Consider the following 20,523-nt stretch of genomic DNA (forward strand, 5'->3'; position numbering starts at 1 on the left):
TTTTATTTTCCTCCCTACTCTTAATTAAATTTTGTTCTGGATTTGATATGGGCTTTTGTTCGCTTGTTTGGTTTTGGGTTTTTTGTTTGGTTGTTGTTGGTTTTGTTTGTTTGTTTGCTAGTATTGCAGTAATAACTAGCAGTTTTTGTTAATTACAAATTTCTTCATTATTTATCTAGAACTTAAAGTTATTTTAAGTTTTATTTTAACATAACTGTGGTTTACAGGTTTTGAGGTGAATTTGTACCATCCTCTGTACATATTCAGGTGCAGTTCTGAAAAGGTACAAATAGAAACCTTGCAGTCCTTAGGATATACGTATAAATACCATTAAAGGATAGCACAAATTACTACACATAGTAGGTTCAGATCATTAAGTCATCTTGGAAATCAGATTTGCAGCTGCTTATGCAGAAAAGCAAGAAACGGAAGTTATTGTAAGCAAGCTGAAAATATCTGCTATCAAAATCAGCCTGTCCTGTGATAATCTAATTTATGTCCTTCTGCTGCACTAATCAGTTGGTTCAGAGTTGGTGAATTTGATATATTTGAGTGCAAAATCGGGTACTCTGATTTGTGAAAATGGAAGTGCAAGCTCTGCTTTCATTAACGCTTCACCATTATTGCTGTTCTGACCAGACAGTAACGGGGGTGAGGGGGAGGGTTGGAAATCTACACCTAGTGATGCATGTAATGCTTTCTGCAATACCTTAACCTTAAGGGCTTTTTGCCTCTAGGGTAGAGAGAAGAGGAAAAGAATTGCCTGCTATGAGCTGGAAAAGCAGTGCGGTTGGCTCTGGCAGTGAGGGGGTTGACTGACAGTCTGCAGTGCAGTGGAGTTAGCTGAGCTCCCTATATGGCTGTGGATTAGCTATATGCTAATACTGATAGGAGAAGAGGAGCTGTACTGAGAGCGCAGTGAGCTGCCGGTGGAGGCGATCGGAGTCTCAGCAGAGCTGACTCCTCAAGAGCCATGGCTGAAGGGGGTGAAGGAGGGGAAGATGAAATACAGTTCCTGCGAACTGTAAGTATCTGCTTTTTATAGGTCCTGTAGTACATGATTTTATGTCTCATGTCTATTCCTTTGTTGTTGTATTAAAAATAAAGTGTTATTTCTGTGCTGGGCTTTGCCAAATGGGAGAATTGATTTAGTCAGTGGAAAAAAATAAAGCAAGAATATGAGCTTTAATAGCATCAGGCAGTCTGAGTGTGCTCTTCCTTGAATCTGCTCAATAGTCAGTTTGGTATAAGGAGACCTATTTCCGCTGTAATCCCCTGTGTTTGAAGCGTCCTCGTCAACTTTGTACTTGGGTTTCTAAATGTAGCATGCCAAATATCTGACCTCTGAAACTTCTGTCTAGGTTAGATTTCACTGACATTAACAGAAGCTTTGCAAATAGGAGTGCCTTAAAATGATGAATAAACCAAGCAAGCCCTTGATGACCTCTTCTGATAAACATGCACACAGAAGCACACTTGTGTGTAGGGAATACCAACAGATGTTGAAGTCAGGGCTCTGTAAATGTTTGGGGTCTTTTCTCTGCTTAAAAGCAGCTTATTTTAAAAGGAGATAAGGATTTCTTTGGGAACGGGTGTTAATTAGTGAAATAGCTTTCACTTGGTGTAATTTTCTATAAAGAGCTCTCACACCATTCTTTCCTAAAGCTTTACACACATCTAGTATGACAAGCAATTTGTACTTTCAAGCAAGTAGTGTTCATGCATTAATTTTTGGGAAGAGGATAATATCCTTTTCATGTGTCATCTTGTGTCTCTCATTATTTTTACCCTGCATGACTAAGAGTGTTGTTGTGTAACTAGCATGAAAAAACTGCTATTGATTTATGTATTCCCTCCTCTTCCCATAGTATCTTCACATTTATCACAAATAGGATTCCAGAAACAGTGTCCTCTAGAGTTTATACAACTTTAAAATGATAGGTCTCTTTAAATAAAAAATGCTAAGTGCCCAAAGTAGGAAATTACAAGGCTGATATCTGAGAGGCTGGCAATATTTATTTTTGGGAATTACAGGTTAGAGAGTGGCGATGACTGCTGCTTCTTATGTAAATTGTTTAGGTGTGATGGCGTGTCATTAGCACATTTAAGCCTGGGAGGATTTCACGAAGGGAGGGAAATGAATAGTCACAATGAAGTGCCCTTTCCAACATCCCTTCTCTTAACTATTTAGAGGTATCTGTATTACACAGTTTAGTAGATCACTGAGTCTTCAGAAGAAAGTGTTTTCATCAGAGACCAGAGCTTTGAATGGATGTCCTTCAACCTTTTACTTTCTAAGATGTTGCTTTGATTAAACAGTCTTTCTCAGTGATGAAGTAAGAAGCTTTGCCTATGCATAGATAGCCTGTGTGTGCTACATGAGATGGCAATTTCTGCTGCTGTGACCCATTCCCATGCTACTAGAACTCTATTGCACTTCTTTCTAATGGGTAAAATAAAGTCCTAAGTAGAGGTGGTGGCCAAAATTGCAAACAGCAAAAGTGGGACTATGCAGAAGTGTTCCTTCTGCTTGGTGTTAGGACATCTTTTACAGGGAAAAAAAAAATGGACTAGATTACTGTCTTAGAAGCTCCAGCTTCTCCTTGCTGTGAACAATCATATCGATTTCTGCTCTCTTGTCTCCATTGTAACTTCTTTCACCTTCGTGGAGAAGGGATCAATTGTTGTTTTGCAATATACTGAGAAAGGAACCATTTATTAGGTACTGAGTGCTACAGTGATGTAAGCCTTCAGTACTTATTACTTACAGCTTTTATTGCTGCCTGAACACTGTACATACAAACATGAAGTGTAGTAGCCCTTTAGAACTCTTCCATTAATATTGTTGATCAGTCAGGATCGTCTCCAGATCGAAATGTTTTCTGGGAATTTGGATTGCCAGTGAACGAGCCCTAGGCTTCTGTAGCTGAATCTTCCTTTGAAATTGTTGATCTTCCTGTTCTTATTTTTGAGTCTGTAGAGAGAGGTGCTCCAGCATGTTTTAGACTGTCAGAGAGAACTCCTTGCTGAAGTATAAAATAAGATTAGATCTCTTTAGATCCAAAAGTATCCTACAATATTTTCTGAAAGAGCAAGAGAAGTAGCTCTTAAAAGTCTGGTAAAATTAATATTTGCTTCCTTAAAAGGAAAATTTTGCTTTGTCCCCCAATTTTGCTGATTATGATGCTGTTTTTCTTCTGGATCTAAGTTATAGTTTCGTACATAATTTTTAGGCTTTCTGCTCATATAGAAGGGCTAGAAAGCTCAGTAATGCATAAAAATGACACCTGTATTTGTTTCTAGGGTGGCCATATTTATAAACTTTGATAGAAAGCTGTTTGCTATCACTTTCTGTTCCAAGACACTCCTCATATTTGATTAATTTGGCAGCAATGGGAATGACAAAGACCTTAAGAACAGATTCCAGAGAATGCTTTCATTGTCATCATTGTAGTAGTCAAATGTCTTCAGTACTTGTTTCAAGTAAGACCCAGTTCTTGTGTGAAGTCTTTATGTGCAATAATAGCATTTAGAGGAAGGTGTTACTAATACAGTGTAATTTCCTTTCTTAATTTTTCCTGACTTGTAAGTTCAGTATGAATAAGTACACATAGTTTTTTCTTATGCTGCTACCCTGCTGCTGTGTCTTTGTTATGAAATACCTGTTGTTTTGTTTCTGCAATAATGCTTGGAATTGTTTTTCTGTTTCCTGGTTGGTGACTTTCATCTCGATTTGATTCTGGATATTCAGTGTATGTGTGTCTGTGTGCATGTCATGTATGGAAGGGAGAAGCAAAGCACTTGTTACATGTGTTTAACATGCAGTATTGCAGTCTCTGACTTTTCTGTCCTGGTATTGTTTGTTCATTGGATGACTTCCCCTTATTGTTTGTTTGTTACCCCTTCCTAAGGTATGAATACATGAGAAATTAATGAAGGTAGCATTTATGCTCCATTAGATGAGGACATCTATGTTCACTTGTGCTGTTTTGTGATAACAGATTGAGAGATGTAGAGGGAACCCTGTTGCCCTTGGCAGTGTGGATGGGTGTGTAAAGCATTCTCAGCAGAGCCTTTCCCAGCTACTCTTACTACTGTAACAAGCTGACAAAGTCCTCTCCTTCCTGGAAATTATTGCCAAGTTTTCTGTCGTTGCCACTGCTGCTGAATTAATCAAATATGAGGTGATGCCTTGGATCAGATAGCTTTTGTCAGAAATATGTATATAGTCACTGGCTAACAGAAAGCATGATTGGAGCAGGGAGGGGAAAGGGAAAAACTGAAAGTCACAACCCTTCCTAAAGCATAGGAGCAGTTTAAGTGTACTTGTAATGAAGCAGACCAAAGTTGTTTACCATCTTTAGAGTCCAAATTGTGGCAGGGGTTTTTGTATGTTTGTTTGGTGTGTGTTTTTTTTTTTTTTTTTTTTTTTTTTTTTTTTTTGAGATGGCTCATAATATGTTAGTCAATCAAGTTTTGCTTTCTTTTCCATAGAACTGAACAAAGTGTTTACTGGTGTGTATGGTGTGTGCTTTTGTGCATGTGTCTGTATATGCATGACTCTTTCCCCAACTGGCTACAAATTCTTCATTTCTCTGAGTGACAGAGGCCTTAACAATTGATTCTTTGAATTTTGCTCATTCAACAGCTTGTGCCAATGACCTAATTTTAAATGTTCTGATAAACCTCTCCATTCACTATCTAGAAATTTACAGGTAGGAGATGGAAATTGTTTTATGTCATAGACTGAGTATATACACTGTTGTTACAAAGACCTAGAATAGAATATTCGGATTTGTTTGTTTGTTTGTTTTCAAGATGTAGGTTTGCGTTGATTTGCACAATAAGTTTACAATTTATTTTTTCAAGTATGTTTTTGATCATTTCTGTGTCAAATCACTGCTCAGAATCAAGACAATTGGCTGGCTCATACACATTTCTATCTATATTGCTTGAAAATGAACTCCTCTGTTGTTCAGAAATTACAAATGAGATGGGAAGTTATCTCAGTATGAACTCTCAGGTATAATATGAGTTAGTTTTGTTTTTCTTTTTTTCCCAGTAATTTTCACTGTTGCCCAATATAAAAAGTGGTTGTATCATGCCTTATTTTAGGTGTTGCACTAAAGCACTTCAGTTTACCCAGGATTAGTGTGGCATAAAACCAGTTCTTCTTTAGATGTTTTTAATACATGTTGTTTTATCAAATCTATGTCCCTAGTGGTGTATCCCTAGTGGCATAACAAAGAAGTGTGTAGTGGAAACATTAAAATAATTCATCCTTAATAGTCTGACTTAATATCTAATAGTTATTCTACTAACTGCGTGCTGATATTTTGTAGCACAGATCTCTGTGCCTCGATTCAGTAGAGTATGAATATTTGCTATATAATTCTCACCAGATAAATATATTGGACAAATGTCAGACAATAGTGGAAGATGTTTATAGGAAGACTTTTTTAGCAGTGATTAATCAAAAACTGGGAAAACATGGAAATTGTTCTCAGTGAGTTGTGTAGGAGATTATTTAAAAGCAACATAGAAATGTATATACATATAGTAAAAGTCACAAAAGCTAAGGAACGCCTTAAGATCAAATCAGTGGAGTTTTCCTGAAGCCCCTTTTAAGGGCACTGGTGCAGATTCTGTGAGCTTCTTGAACATCTCAGTGTGTTCTGGGGTATTGTTTTCAAATTAATTAGGACCTTTTGTCTTTTGCCTCTGAAATGTACAGCAATTCATGAGAAGTAGTTGTCAATTAGTTTGTAAATTCCTTTTAGGAAAAGGATAAAAATAAAGGAATAATACTATATAAAACTCAACTTGCTTTTGAGAACCACTGTTTATTGGGATCTTACGTGATTTTTGAATTAAATGTGTATGGATCTGTGTATCTCTGTGCATTAAATCTCCCACTTCTGATCCTTTTGCCATATTTTTTAACAATAGTATAACAGTCCATATTTTTAAATCTTCTAAGAAGTAGTATGAAAATTGTACAACAAACAAGAACTTCACCATGTGTCTTCCACTCAATTAAAAAAAAAAAAAGTATTTCAAATGGCGCCTTTTTTTTTTTTTTTCCTGCTTAAACTTCAGGCTATGCCCAGTAAAGCTGGTTGCAGCCACTCTTCTTGCCTTATTATCCTTCAGTTTCCACCATGAAGATCATACTTAACTCAGGATAAATTAATGAAATCAAGTTTCTTAGAACTTGTAGCATCCTACTTTGTACATACTGTTGCTCTGTTCATTTTTATCCATTGAATTGCCACTTTTACTCCCTTCATGTATTCTTTTTCTCAACTTTGTGAATAGGTTTGCCCAGTTTGTCAGTGTATGCAAAACAGATAAGTTATGCTCATTCTTTGCCTCGGACTATTTCCTTGCTGAAGGTCTGGTTAATAATATATGATAGCTTTACAATATAACAAATTTTCCAGTGCATTATACATTGTAGTGTGCTGTGAGTGTTTATTTTTGATGAAATAAAGATAAGATCTGCAACTGATTACAAACTCTTTTCAAGGTAGAATTTTAAGCAAATGCTCTGCCACACCATAAACACAACAGTCATGCCTTCAGACTGTATAGTGTGTCTGGTTTTTAGGTCTGGACACTCTGGAATAGTGGCTTGATGTCTAGATTAGAGTTATTAATTTGTAAGAATTTCTCTTTTGAGTGAAATAATCTCATTTAAGAGGGCATTTCAGACTCCTGGTAAGGAATAATTCTTTGGAAAAATTACACTATGTTCAGATGGAAAGGGGAGCTCTTAAGTAGTTTGATATGTTTAATGTGATAGTTGTTTGAAGTTTATTTAATGGTTAGAATTCTGTAGTTGCTCTTGAGGAACAGAGGTGTTAGTGATATGGCCAGAACTGAATTATAATTTGATAGATCTTCATGTGATTTCTCTTGATGTGCTTGGGTCTTTCTCATTCTCGGAGTTAGGATCTTGAGGTCTGTTCCTAGCTTGTGTTACAAAAACAGAACAAGTGGAAAGTTTATGCCACCAAAAGCTTGCAATTAAAATAAGAGGAAAGATACCAGAGGAAGGCAAAGAGAGAATATGAGAAAGCAGTGAAATAATACACATCATGTTGTTAGGTAGTAATTTTTATGTTCTAGGTAGAGAAACAATTACAAAGTGATTTACTGGTGTAATGAGGAAAAGCAAACAAACAAAAAACCCCAACAAAACCACAACAGCAAAAAACTTCCGTAAGTATTATAGGGGAAAAAAGCATTTTCTAGGTGGTAGTGTATTGAAAGACTAAATTGGGTAGAGGGGACCAGAAAGGAGAAAAGGCAGACAGAGTTTTTGCGGGTGTAACAGGTAGATGATGAAGACTTGTATCATAATGAGTCAGAGGTTAAGGCTGATTTCTCTGTTATATTGAAGGTGGTTGAGTTAGGGACACACTTGTGAAAGTGCTGACATTACAGGCTACTGTCGGAGATAGTACATCACTTGCTCTGTTTTGCTGATACCTTTCTGATCTTTTGTTTGATGTGGCATGGATATATAGAACAGAATGTAAACCTAGGTTTTCCTACGAGAATGTGGAGCAGTAATGTTCCAAGATGTGTTGTACAACATTCCATGTTGTATGATGTAATGATAGTATGTGTACATATGATACATGTAATTAAATGTAATGAGTTGCACTTTTGTAAGCTGCTTCATTTTGACCCAGTCTACACCAGTTAAAAACAATGGTGCACTACATGAACTCAGCATCATGCTTTACTACTGTTTCTACAGCCTAAATTGAAAAAAACCCTGCTATTTCAAAAAGAAATCAGTGCATGTATTACCATATTATAAATACAATGTATTGTTCCAAAATAATTGCAAGATTGAATATAGTCGTGGTCAATTTAGCTCCTAGGATAGATGGAGACAACCTTTTCAGTTTCTCCTCTTTTTATTTTTCAGGTGTGTTGTGGGTTGGGGTTTTGTTTTGTTTGTGATTTTTTCATTTTGTTTTTTGGTCAATGCAGGTCTGCTGAAATAACATCAAATATGTTACAATGAAGCAAAACTCTTCAATCTCACCTTAGAATGTTAGTGGGTTAAAAAGCTTTTTGGTAGGATTTGTGACCATGCAATAATCCTAAATTAATACTCAGAGATTACATTTCCCCATTTCCCTATTTCCCTCTAGCCCCACTGGGGGCTGTTGTGGGGACTTGTCTTCTGCTCAAGTTCTGCGTTTTTGATGTCTGAAAGGCGATTAATATATTTGGTAATAAGCAGTGAGTTTGCTAATGATGTTCCCACAATTTTATAGAATGCAGCAAGTGAATTGCCTGATCTCTGTGCTTTTTTTCTAATCCCCTGCCATGCTAACTGGGTATGATTCATACTGAAATACAGCTGTGAATATTGCTTCTTTCTCAGTTCCCATGGCAGTACTGTGACCACACAGCCAAATGCTGCTAGGTGCATTAGATACAGATTCCAAAAATTAAAACAGAGTTGCAGGCAGGGAGGAGAAGAAAAATAAATTTGACATGCAGTTATTTAGAATATATTGAATTCAATCACAGGACACTAGTTTTAAAGTAATGTATTTCTTGACTTCATTCATGAAACACCTATTTTCCCAAGTGCCACATAACAACAGTGCAGATGTATAGTAACTACAGATCTCTGTAGACAGTAAAATTACAGTCTCAATCTAAGAAAACAATTACTAACATAAACACACTTTAAAAGATTCAGAAAGAAAACATAAGGCATTAATGTATGCCTCAATTAATATTTTTGTTTATTTGCTCAATGTAGAAATTTTAAGTTTAACATTGTGTCTTTAATGTCATTAAAAAAGTCAGCAGACCATTCCTTAGATCTGTGAGTTAGTAGGATGTACTGGTGTTGGTGCTAGAAGATTTAAAATTGTGTACCAGACATTACTAAAAAATAATGTGCATTGTTCTAATTGCAGAAGATGTTTTCCTCCTAAATATTTAAATTGCTTGAATGACATTTGGAAATTTGTTTTCTGAAAATTACAGTAATGTTCTGAAGCACGATTGACAAATACGTGACATCCTCAGAATGTGTCTAAAGTAATTCATTATAAAAAGCTACAGGAAAATTGTTTTGTTTTGTTTTTTTTCACTTCCTAAATCTGCTTTTGGTAGTGTTTCAACTGCACCATGATGTATGCATACATGCATGCATGCATACGTACATACATGCATGTGTTAGACATTGCACACCTGCCGTCAGTCAGCTCTCAGTCCTAACAGATGTGGTTCAGCTGTAAATAGGAGCTGATGGCCAGTCAGGTAACCCTCTTTTGCAGTTCTGTCTTCTAGTACATCATGTCTATGGTGAGGAGTGGCAGCTTCAGTAAATAGTAGCAATGGCAGAGACAAAAGCAACAGAAGTTGAAAGATTCAGTAGTAACATTAGGATTGTTCCTTCTCCTGGGCTTTTATCCAAATAAGTAAGTGCTAGTTCCTCAGTAAGATGAGTCGTCAGCACATGCCTGAGCTGTTTTTAGTCCACAACAAACATCTCTGTCAATCTTGAGTGCACTTCAGCACTCAATGGTGTTCTCCAGTACCTTGTACCAGAAAACCAACTTCCCTTGACCCAATTGCAACATCTTGAAATCTCTCTAATAAAATATAATAGAAAAGAACTGCAACTTAAATAGAAGTCTTTACAAATTACTTGCACAAACAATAGAATTTCAACTTGGAGACTTGAAAAAACTGTTGAGCAGCAGATGAAGAACTAATTTAAATCACTGAAGATTTAACATGCTTTCAAATTGCATCAGCAGTACCATTTACAAATGGGAGTAAAGGGACCATCAAGCTTAGAACACATACTAAAATGCCACAGATGATTCACTAAAATGCTTGAGGCCAAATGATTTCCATCTCCCAAGACTCCCTCTGAAGTTCATTGACTGCAGTGTCTCATGTTTTCTGTGTATGTAAAATGCCCAGAAAACCTATATACCTGGTATATATATTAAAGATACTTAAGGTCAGTAGCTTGTAGAATTCAGATGATGTTTGAAAATGTATAAAAATGTTGATGCAATCAACATTTTGATTAAAAAAAAAAAAAACAAAACAAAAAAACCACCCAAAAATATTAAAAACCCAAACCTGACAGTTCTATATTCCAAGTTACTAGCATAACCTTCTTCTAAAATGCGTATCAATTTCTGGTGCACTTTCCAAAGATCAAAGCCAATAGACTTCTTAGTTCTTATGTAGCCAAAGGTGGGAAAGATAGACTTTAGAATTTGGAAGACCTCCATCTGATCATGTATGTCATACCTGCATTTGCTGTTATGAAGGAACAGCATTCACAGGACAGAAGATTCTTTGCTGCATACATGTTGACTATCACAGGAAAATGTGCTAATAGGAATTAAGATTTGATTTCTTGATCATTCACTATCTGTGTGAAGTAAATAGTGATTGTGTTAATGATGTGTGCCAAACCTTTATTTAAAACTGCATTTTTTCCTTTATTTTAGGTGCTATATACATATATTAGAATTAACAAGGAATGAGGTTTTAAAATGCGTAGAACAGTATCAACTTTCTAATATGCAGACCCTAAACCTTTTCTGTGAGACTTAGGAATTGTCGTAGACTGAATTTAAGACTCCTTACTTGCTTTCTTAGTAAGGTTTTGAAGGTCCCTTGGAAGTAGTCCTGCCTGAATAATGTGGAATTCAGCCTTCATTATCTTCATTTATTTTAGTTACTTGATTACCATGCCTGGAAGTAGTTGTAAGTAATCTGGTGTAGGTGGAGTTACACAGCGTGGCTGATGGTGACTAGAGCTTCTGATGGCTGAATCTCCCAGGTCTTTCAACTGGGATGTTGGATGTCAAGAGTTTTCTCTACTTACAACACTGGGGCTTAGGTGACTGTCTTAGGTAATATTAAATTGTCCCTGTGTTTAGGGTAACTCTGACCCATGAGTGGGTAAAATTGTGGTGTGCTTGAGTACTCAGTGATACCTCCATGCTAACACTTAAAACCTTAATTCTAATGGATGAGTATTCTCTCTGGAACCACTGGTCATTCATGATTATTATTAAAGTTCCAATCAAGCCTCATTAAAGTGAAATCTAACATTTTTTGTGATGTTACAACTCTTTCAAGAAATTCTATCAATCAACATATATATATTTTAATCGGTCACTGGGCATGCTGATTATTCATGTTTACTTTAGGTGTTTTGTTTTATTCGTGATTTATTTATTGTGTGCATTGTGGTTTTACTCAAGATATCCATAAACTTTTAAAAATTGCTTCCACAAAAGCAAATAAGGCAAAATTTTGGATCTTGTATAGATCCAATATCTTTCCAGCTGTATAACTGACATTGTATCTCATATTTTCCTAGGTAATATGAATGTAGAATATTTTGATTGTAGGATTAACTTTGAATTTGTCTAATCAAAGCCATAACATTTTTTCCTCAGGTTTATCTTAATAAAGATGTTGATGTATTTTTTTGTGTGTATGCGTAATAATGATGTTGATGCATTTCTTGTAGTGTTTAAAACTTTTTTTCTAATATTTTTATTTTTATGAAGATGGAAGAAAAGATGGTTGCTGTGTACATACATAATGAAATCAACTATAATAGCACTTACCAAAAAAAAGCTTCAATAGTAGAATCATGTTAATATAAATTTGTGTTTTACAAGAGAAGAAAAGCTCAACAACTACTATAGGACTTTTTTTCCACTCTTATGATTTTGAAGCAACAGTTTTATGCAGCACTGAAAAGACAAACACACTGTCCAAAGTTTGTTTCATAGAAGTGAATATAGTGGTGTTCCTGGAGAAGGGTGTAAGATGTGGGATGTTCTTCACCAGTGATGTGAACATTCTGCCAGTGTTACTTCAGTTTAATGTGCAAAATAGCATGAGCTTAATATATCAACCTTGGCTTGTTGAAGAACTGCTTTGTTTCACGGAAATCAACCCGAGTTTCAGATTTGTTTCACTTATGCATTTTGCACCTGATTTGCTTTATGCACAAAATTAACTGTGCAGTGTGGCATGCCCATATGTTACACAATAATGAGGTTACTCAAGAAGGAAAAAGGTAGTTATCACCTGCATTTAAACTTTCCACTTTTGAAAATGCGTTGATAATGGTAAATAATTTGCTTTATTAAGGAAGAGAATTTTATTAGAAGTGAAAACGTTGTTCTTAGGCTTTTGCTTTGAAATGCTACAATTTGATGACTCATTGTGAATGCTCTAGCAAGCCCAACTGCAGATAAGTTACAGAAGCTATCATTAATGACCTTTTACTGCTAACCAGAGTACAGTTCCTATTTCTTGTCATTCTGCTGCACAAGCAGTAAGCTGTAAAGTCGTATCCACTGGTGCCTTGTTATTGAAAAAATATCAACTTGGAGAGAAGCTGAATCAGGAAGTACAGGTTCTTTTTGATTAAGTTGAAATTCAGGAAGCTTGATGGTATGACAGACTCTAGATTCATGCTGAGCATGTAACTTTCATTTCATGACAGAAGTTTGTTTTTGTTAGAAAGACTTACCCACTTTTATTTGTCAGGGATCTTCCTAAGTCAGCTTCTCTCAGGGTTGACCTCAGGCTTAAATAACATCGTTGACTAAATAAGGGCCTGTATATAAGGCCTAACCTGCCAATTAGAGTGGTAATATGACCTTTCCTATCCTTGTCAATATGAAGACCATTTAGAATCGTAAATTACAACATTCCGAAGGGTGAAATGCATTCATCACAACATAGAAAATGAGGGCCAAATCTTCGTGGGGGTGGGAAGAGATGGCCAAAAGATGGTAGTGGTGATATTCTTTTATAAGTAACCTGTGACACTGGCAGAGTGTTTCTAGTGCTGTTTAGAAAACTAAGCACATAATTCCATAGCTTCATCCTGTGTTCATGCAACCTAACCATGTCCTAATCCATTTACTACCGTTATCTTTCATATCTGTGTTTCTTTTCTTTGTTTATGTATGGAAGATTATCCTGACCGCAGGCTGCTTCCAGTCAACACCAAGTACCAAGATCCAGCTTCTTTATTTTTGTGCATCCCTTAAATATCCAGTTTCCATTTCTGTAGGGAAGCATCCTATCAGCTAGCTGTGTAATTTAGCAATCTCAGAACACCAGATTCAGATACCAATTTCTGCGTAATCTGTTTTCTTATAATTTCTTGAGCCAGATGTTTTCATAGTAAACTGGAGCTTGCAGTTGTTACAATAGAAGTCAGAGCTGAAGTAGCTTGGAAGTGCAGTGGCAGAGGATGGAGGCAAAGACACAGTTGTTATTTGCTGAAAAGTATTGTATAAATGTGACACAAGTAGTAAGCATTTAGCAGTGCTGAGTGAGTCCCGGTTCAATCATGTCACTGTACAGGTTCTGTTTTCATTGGTTGACATTGTGTCTCAAGGGTAACTCTTTCTCCTTTTGTTCAAGCAGAAATTTATGTGGTCATGATTCTCAGCACACCTGACCATTGCTTGGTTTCTTTAAATGGCTGTGGGTTCTGTACTTTTGATATTGATCAGGTGCAAGGTTACTGGTTTGATTGTAGGATAACTGGGCATCCATCATGTAAGCATTTTGTGGGGGGGGATATACCAGGTGAAGAGTTACAATGTTTGTAGAAATGTTGCCCTAGACGATGTTGGGCAATCTGCTGCTGTCCTAAAATAGTGGTCTGGAGCAATGGCAACACCTGCTTCTGCCCAAGTATTTCTTCTCCTGTTACAATATTATATATGTATAGCAATTGCTCTTCACTCTGGTTACTCTCTGTCTAGTACATGCATAGTTTGGGTGGCTCTTGTGACTACTAGCTGTGCTTGGGTCACTTGCAAGTTAGCATAAGGCTGGTAAATGTTACAGTGATGTGCAAGGGTCAGCCCTTGGTAGGTACATGTGATGAAAGTGTACTGTTACAAAACAGTAATTAGTTGGAAGGGAAATGTCCTAAATGGGGACACTTGCAGATTCAGAAAGGCAGATCCAATGCATATGTTCAACAACCAAAATTAATCAGAAATTTTGTTTCTATGTTTATAGAAACTTTTGCTTGTGAAAAAATGATTCAACATTAAACAAGCAGAACAACAATTCCTTATGCAGTAGTAATTTCAGTCCAGTGATCTGATGGTGGCCAACCTTGAGAGAATTATCTTAAACCATCGCAAGTGAACCATGATTAAAACCTGGGTTTTAGCCTAATTAATATGCTCTGGAGGACTCTAATAGAGTTTGCAGCTGTCCTCCTTCAAGCTGTGGTGTTAATGTAAGGAAGCAAAATAATGTCTAGTACCTGTGATTAAATTAAAATATAAATACTATTTTTGCAAGCAGCTTTAAAAAAAAAAAATATATTTGAGTGGTTTTGATTTAAAATTGTCAATGCCATTGCAAACAGGCAAGGGGTAGGGTCTGCTGGTGGCTTTAAAAGCATAAGAAAACAGTACATTCCCTGACACAAAGAGCTTACCTTGATCTGTGGATGGACAGGTTGCAGATGAGCAATGAGAAGGAAAATGAGTGTTTGGTCAGCATGAAAAGGAGTAAATTCCAACACAATTGAAATGTTGTTACACTGCAAAATGAAGGCGTTAAATAAAATAAAGAAAAAACAAACAACAACAACAAAAAACAGAAAGGAGGGGAAAAGTGGGTTATGACTGCAGGAAAGTTCCATCTGTTGGGACCCTCCAACCAAAACAAAAAAATCAACTCCAAACTCAAATATTTCATAGATGGACATTTGTGATTAGTACTACATTTTTTTTCAGAAAAGGGAATTTGCTTAATCGAAGGGATGTCAACTAAAGGAGGGGTGGGTTGTAAAATACTTAAATATTTAACATGATAAGAAGAAAAAGGGAAAAGACTAAGGTGCAATTATCCCACAGAGATGGATTATTTTGGTGTGACAAGAAAGACAGTAATACCATAGTGATTAAAAAAAAAAATGGGGGTAGACTTGACTAGGGAGACAAAGAATCTCTGTATTCAATCACTGTGAGTATGCTTTAACAGTGAATAGTCACAAGAACAGATTTAAAATGGAGAGACTGACACCTGTTCATGCATGCTTCCCCTTTACCTCAGGCTGTAAAAAGGAGAGTGAGAACAACTGTCGTCCTGTCTCTTGTTGCTTGAGTTCATAAAAAATTCAAGACATTTTAAGAAATGGCATGTTTTTTTACTCATTTTGACATGCATGGCTTGCCAAATTTAGGAGCCTTAAAAGCAGCTTGCTTGTTTTTTATGGAAATAAAATAAGTCAGTATTTTTTTGTGAAAAACAAAAACTTAAAGTGGAATCTACATTAAAATATGAGCGAGGCCTCATCTGCTTGAATACAGAAGAAATGCAACAAGCAGGTAAAGATGCTTTTCTGAGAACACTGAAATTCTTCCATTACTCCTCAAAGTTCCAAAAAGAAGCAATAGGTTCTTTTTCAGACTTATAAAGTCACTGAGACTTTCCAGTCTCTCAATTTGTTTGCTGTGTTTGCCTTATTTTTACCACACAGCATTTATCTAAAGTATCTTTGCTGAGAATAGTCTTTCATTTGCTTTCATGTCATGTGGAAACTTTTATTTATTTATGTATCACAGGAACACAGAACTGGAAAGAACTTTTTGAGTCATTGAATCCATTTTGAACTGAAGTTCAGTTTGAAAGATAGTTATATCTTTTCCCTGGTATCAATCCATTCATCTAGTAATTGTCAGTTTTTCAGCTTTTGACATATTTATGTATTTCTAGATTATTTTTTTTTTTCATGTGTGCCAACAGTGTCATCTATCAATATATTTATAAAGAAGAATTCTGTTCCCTCTCCAGTTTAACTTTTCTGGAATAAGTAACCTGAGTTTTTTCAGTATACTTTGATATGACTGATTCATTGGTTTCTTCACAACTTTGTCTTACCTTGTTTATACTCCTGTTGGACAGTGACAAATTACTTTCTTACTTCCTTGGCCAGGCCTTCCTCACCTTTCATAGCAAGGCCATATTGACATATTTTAAATAATATAATTTCAGACTCCCCAGGGTGACCTTATCTGCCTACCAGGAACAGTCCCTGGCCTCTTTGGTGCTCCAAGTCATACTGAGATATCTTGTGCCTAGCTTCTGGTTGGTACAGGGTAGTGTATTTCCCAGGTTCATGATGAGTTAAATGTGTAGTTTTATATCAGTGCGGTCAGTCCACGTAATGTTTTAGAGAAAGTAGTAAGATGTCAGATAGTCAAGTAGTTACTAATCTACATACTGGCATCAGTTAAAGAGGAGCTTCATATTACTTTTGATATGCTTAGGGGTATTCTTTTTGGTGGTTATTTTTCTGTCCAGTATCACATTTTAGTTTTGAAGGACATTTAATTTTAATCCAGAAAGAAGTGATTGCAGGAATATTCTTCCTCCTTATAGTACTGTAGGGAAGATTCTTAGAATCATAGAATCATTTAGGTTGGAAAATACCTTTAAGATAATTTAGTCCAACCATTAACCTAAGACTGCCAAGTCCACCTATAAACCATGTCCCTAAGCATCACCTCTCTATGTCTTTTAAATACCAGCAGGGATAGTGACTCAAATGCTTCCCTGGGCAGCCTATTCCAGTGCTTCAGAACCCTTTTGGTGAAGAAACGTTTTTCTACCATTTAATCTAAACCTCTTCTGGCACAACTTGAGACCATTTTCTCTTGTCTTATCACTTGCTACTTGGGAGAAGAGACCTACACCCTCCTTGCTACAGCTTCCTTTTAGATAGTTGTAGACAGCAAGAAGGTCTCTCCTCAGCCTCAGGGGGATGATCACTTCACTAGTCCTGCCAGCCACTCTATTCCTGATACAAGCCAGGATGCTGTTGGCCTTTTTGGCCACCTGGGCACACTGCTGGCTCATGTTCAGACAGCTGTCAATCAACACCCCCAGGTCCTTTTCTGCCAGGCAGCTTTCCAGCCACTCTTCCCCGAGCCTGTAGCACTGCCTGGGGTTGTTGTGCCCCAAGGGCAAGATGTGGCACTTGACCTTGTTAAACCTCATACAATTGGCCTTGGCCCAACAATCTGCATGGTCCAGGTCCCTCTGTAGGGCCTTCCTACCCTCCAGCACGTCATCACTCCCACCCAACTTGGTGTCACCTCCAAACTTTCTGAGAGCACACTCAAGTCACTTGTCCAGATCACTGATAAAGAGATTAAACAGAACTGGCTCTAATACAGAGCAATGGGAAGCAAGTTATTCCAGGAGAATGTGGTCGGAAATGGTGTTAAAGGCTCTATTAGAGTCTAGGTAAACAACATGCACAGCTTTTCCCTCATCTACTAAGCATGTCAGCTTGTCAGAAAGTGAAGAATTCTATGAATGAAATCTGTGATGTTTCTTAAGATGTTTGATAGGAATCCATTTTGGGACAACCACTTCCATAATTCTGTGGAGAAATGCCTGAAATCACATTCTTGAGATGTATAGCCATTTTTCACCATTAGTTAGGAACTAATATATTTATTTAAAAATGTAGATAGAACTTCTGCAGACCTTCAGATTCTGAAATACTTTGAGGTGAGGTGCGCTCTGCTGTCTGTGGCTGTCTTTAGTGCACCCTGTTCAGAGGTTTTTCTCATGAGAACTTGTTACAACAGGTAGAAACTTTAAAACCATTGAAATTTCTCCTTGGTTTGAGAAAGTGTCTGTTTCATCTTTGTTATTTTTCTAATTCTCTATAGATAGAAACAGTCCTGATTCCTGACCCTGGAGGTGTAAGGGTTTTTTTTTTTTTGCTTAAGAGAAAACTGACAGCTCTGGCTTCGGCAAATTATTCTCTGGAACTGCTGAGCTGCTTCATAGTTCTAATACATATTTCAGTATGGAATACATATAATTCTAAAATCTCATGTTTTCAGTATAGCATTTACTGTTTACTTTGTCATTGTCATGTTAACAGATATGAGTAACATGAGAGGCAAAGGTGAATTAACTTGGATCGAGCAGTCTGTTACCTGATTACATGTTACCTCTCTGATCTGGTTCTTCTAACAGTGTTTACTCACTCAGCTTTATATTGGAGAAGGTACAGGACTTTTCTAGAAGTGTACACTCTGAAACAGAATCAGACGGCAAAAAAGTCTTTATTGCCGAGTCAGAAGGAATAGTACTTTAGCTTGTCTATAGGCCCAAACTCTCCAGTCAGATTTGCAGTCTTAGATGGATTTTTATCACTGAGAGAACTGTCCTCAAGTAGCAGGAAGGACATTCCTGACCATTGAGTGTTTATGCAGAACATTCTGTTGAAATAAAATGTAAGCATGTCTCTGCCTTACAGGAATACCTTTTAATATGCTTATCCTTGCTATGTGAGATAGTGAAATACTTTTGCTCGCACATAGTGGAGATCAAGGGTAGCCCTAAGGTTAAATTGCTTGTGCTTGTGATGCACATGGTGAAATTTTGTATCCAACTAGAACAGGCTATCAGGGGCCATTAGGGCAGAACTAGAATTAACTGCTCTACTGTCCTTTTCCATGAGTGCATGATAGTTTACTCTGTGGAATATAGAATAGTTTATGCTAAAAATTTCCTAAAAAACTTGACTCTGTCATTATCACCATGGCTTTAGAGCTGGCAAATCCTCTTTTCTTGTAGTGTGCATTTATTATGTCTAAGGTAAAAACCAAACAAATTTCATGACAGTATTTTGCTGAGCTATGGGGAGGTAATTTTTCTACCTGTAATTCTTTCAGGCATGGGATGCCATTTATATTATCAAATTCAACACTAGAAATACAGTTTTTAAGAGAGAAGGACTAAGACTGAAGTCAGCATTCTTTTGTTTGTTTGTTTGGAGTTTGTTTGTTTTTTCATTCACAGTTAAACCATGCCCCTCAGCCTACTTCAAACCATTGCTGGTAATAAGTAATTATATTAATAGGGCAAAATATTGCATTGTGCAAGAAACTTATCTGCAGTTCTTAGGCAAAGATTTCTAAATTAGAAAGACTATGGCTGAAATACTCTGTAAAAGCCTGTAAAAAAAAAAAAAATCCCTCCCCTGAGCTTCCACTTGCAGGTAGAATTTAAGTGACCTAATAAAGCCTGAAAGTGGTGCAGTGTCATTTATTTGGCTGCCTGTGTGCTTCCAACAAATGTTTCAAAATGCTGTAATTTTTTTTTTTCTGTGGGAGTCTTAGCTCCATGGTAACCATATCCAGTTTAACTCTTAAGAAATCTTGCTGCTGCAGAGAAACCCTCTTATCTAAAGGTTAAATCTACTCCGGTGTCCTTTGAACAGTCTGCTTTTCCTTCCCACCTCTTCCCCTAAGCAAGATTTTGTCAAGTGTGAATACAATTGATCCTCTGGTTTAAGATGTCATCACCTCAGAATATTTTTTCATATTTTCTTCCTGACCAAGCAGAGTAAATTGGGGTGAGGACAAAGGAATGCTAAGATGATGAGTCAGATCGTAGCCTCACAACTTGCAGGAGCAGTACCATTGCCACCTTTGAAGTTCAGGACGTGGGAAAAATACTAGTATGGAAATATTCTTGCATGAAATGATGCTGAAATAGTTGTGACCTTTAGAAAAAAAGAGGCAGTGCTGCAAGAGAGATAATATGTGGGTTATCTAGGAGTGTCTTTCATTTTGTTTCATAGCATAACATATATTTTGAAGGTGAAAGGTGACAAATTATTTTCTAAAGGATCATATTAAATAAAAGTCTTATGTTCAGAAAGAATTAAACACACTAGAGGACATAGGTTTTATAATAAAATGTATAATGGTTTTGCAAGGAGTTCTGCAACCAGGTACATGAGAAATAAAATAACCTCTGTACATTTGAAGATTTAGGAGGAAGTTTCCAGAAGGATCTTTTAAAATAACATTTTCAGTTTTGTGTGGTAATTTCTGGAGTGTACAAGTGAGGGGAAGGCTGTTTATTAATATTTTCTACTTGAAACAAAAGTGTTAAATATAAATCACAGTGACATGTCAGTAGCTAGACCACTGATCCAACTGGTTCTGAAATAATTTGATCTAAAGCCTAATGATAAATATTTTTGTGTATTTCAGTTATTTTCAGTCAGCTGTCTGTGTATAACCAAGGAAACTTCAGTCTCATCTTGTAGTCTGATGCCTGGTGTATACTGCATATAGATTCCCTCCCACCCCCGCACACACATTTACCTGCTCTCTCTTAAGCAAACACCATGTTGGCAATCTACAAGGGCATTTAAGTCAACTGATATTAGTGCTTCTGCCGACACTTCCATTTTACTATCATTGTACTATTGTTTATTCATTATAATGAAGCCATAGTGCAATACTGACAACTCGCCTGAGACCTTCACATGATTCAGTGTTGAAATGAATCTGTATGTGGCTATTCTGATATGAGTCACAATAGATGGACTTTTTTTTTACTCCTTTTTTTTTTTCTGTCATTATTCAAAATTACTGTTTTTTTCTACTTAGTAGACCACATAGGTATAAA

At 36.6% G+C, this 20,523-nt stretch overlaps 1 protein-coding gene across 8 annotated transcripts in view; it reads left to right on the top strand.

Annotated features, from left to right (window-relative positions):
• The first annotated feature begins 842 nt into the window (after window positions 1-842).
• Window positions 843-20,523, top strand: part of RYR3 (ryanodine receptor 3) — a 243,915-nt gene continuing 224,234 nt past the window's right edge. For 3 of the 8 annotated variants that reach the window (XM_065064237.1, XM_065064240.1, XM_065064242.1), the window contains exon 1: window positions 845-1,024. In XM_065064237.1, the coding sequence (XP_064920309.1) occupies window positions 974-1,024 (51 nt within the window). In that variant the 5' untranslated portion in view covers window positions 845-973. Of the gene's footprint in view, window positions 1,025-20,523 lie in introns of all 8 variants that reach the window. The other 5 variants (XM_065064235.1, XM_065064238.1, XM_065064239.1 and 2 more) reach the window with 3 other exon arrangements.

This window comes from Columba livia, chromosome 5 (assembly GCF_036013475.1).
Source record: "Columba livia isolate bColLiv1 breed racing homer chromosome 5, bColLiv1.pat.W.v2, whole genome shotgun sequence".
Taxonomy (NCBI): Eukaryota; Metazoa; Chordata; class Aves; order Columbiformes; family Columbidae; genus Columba; species Columba livia.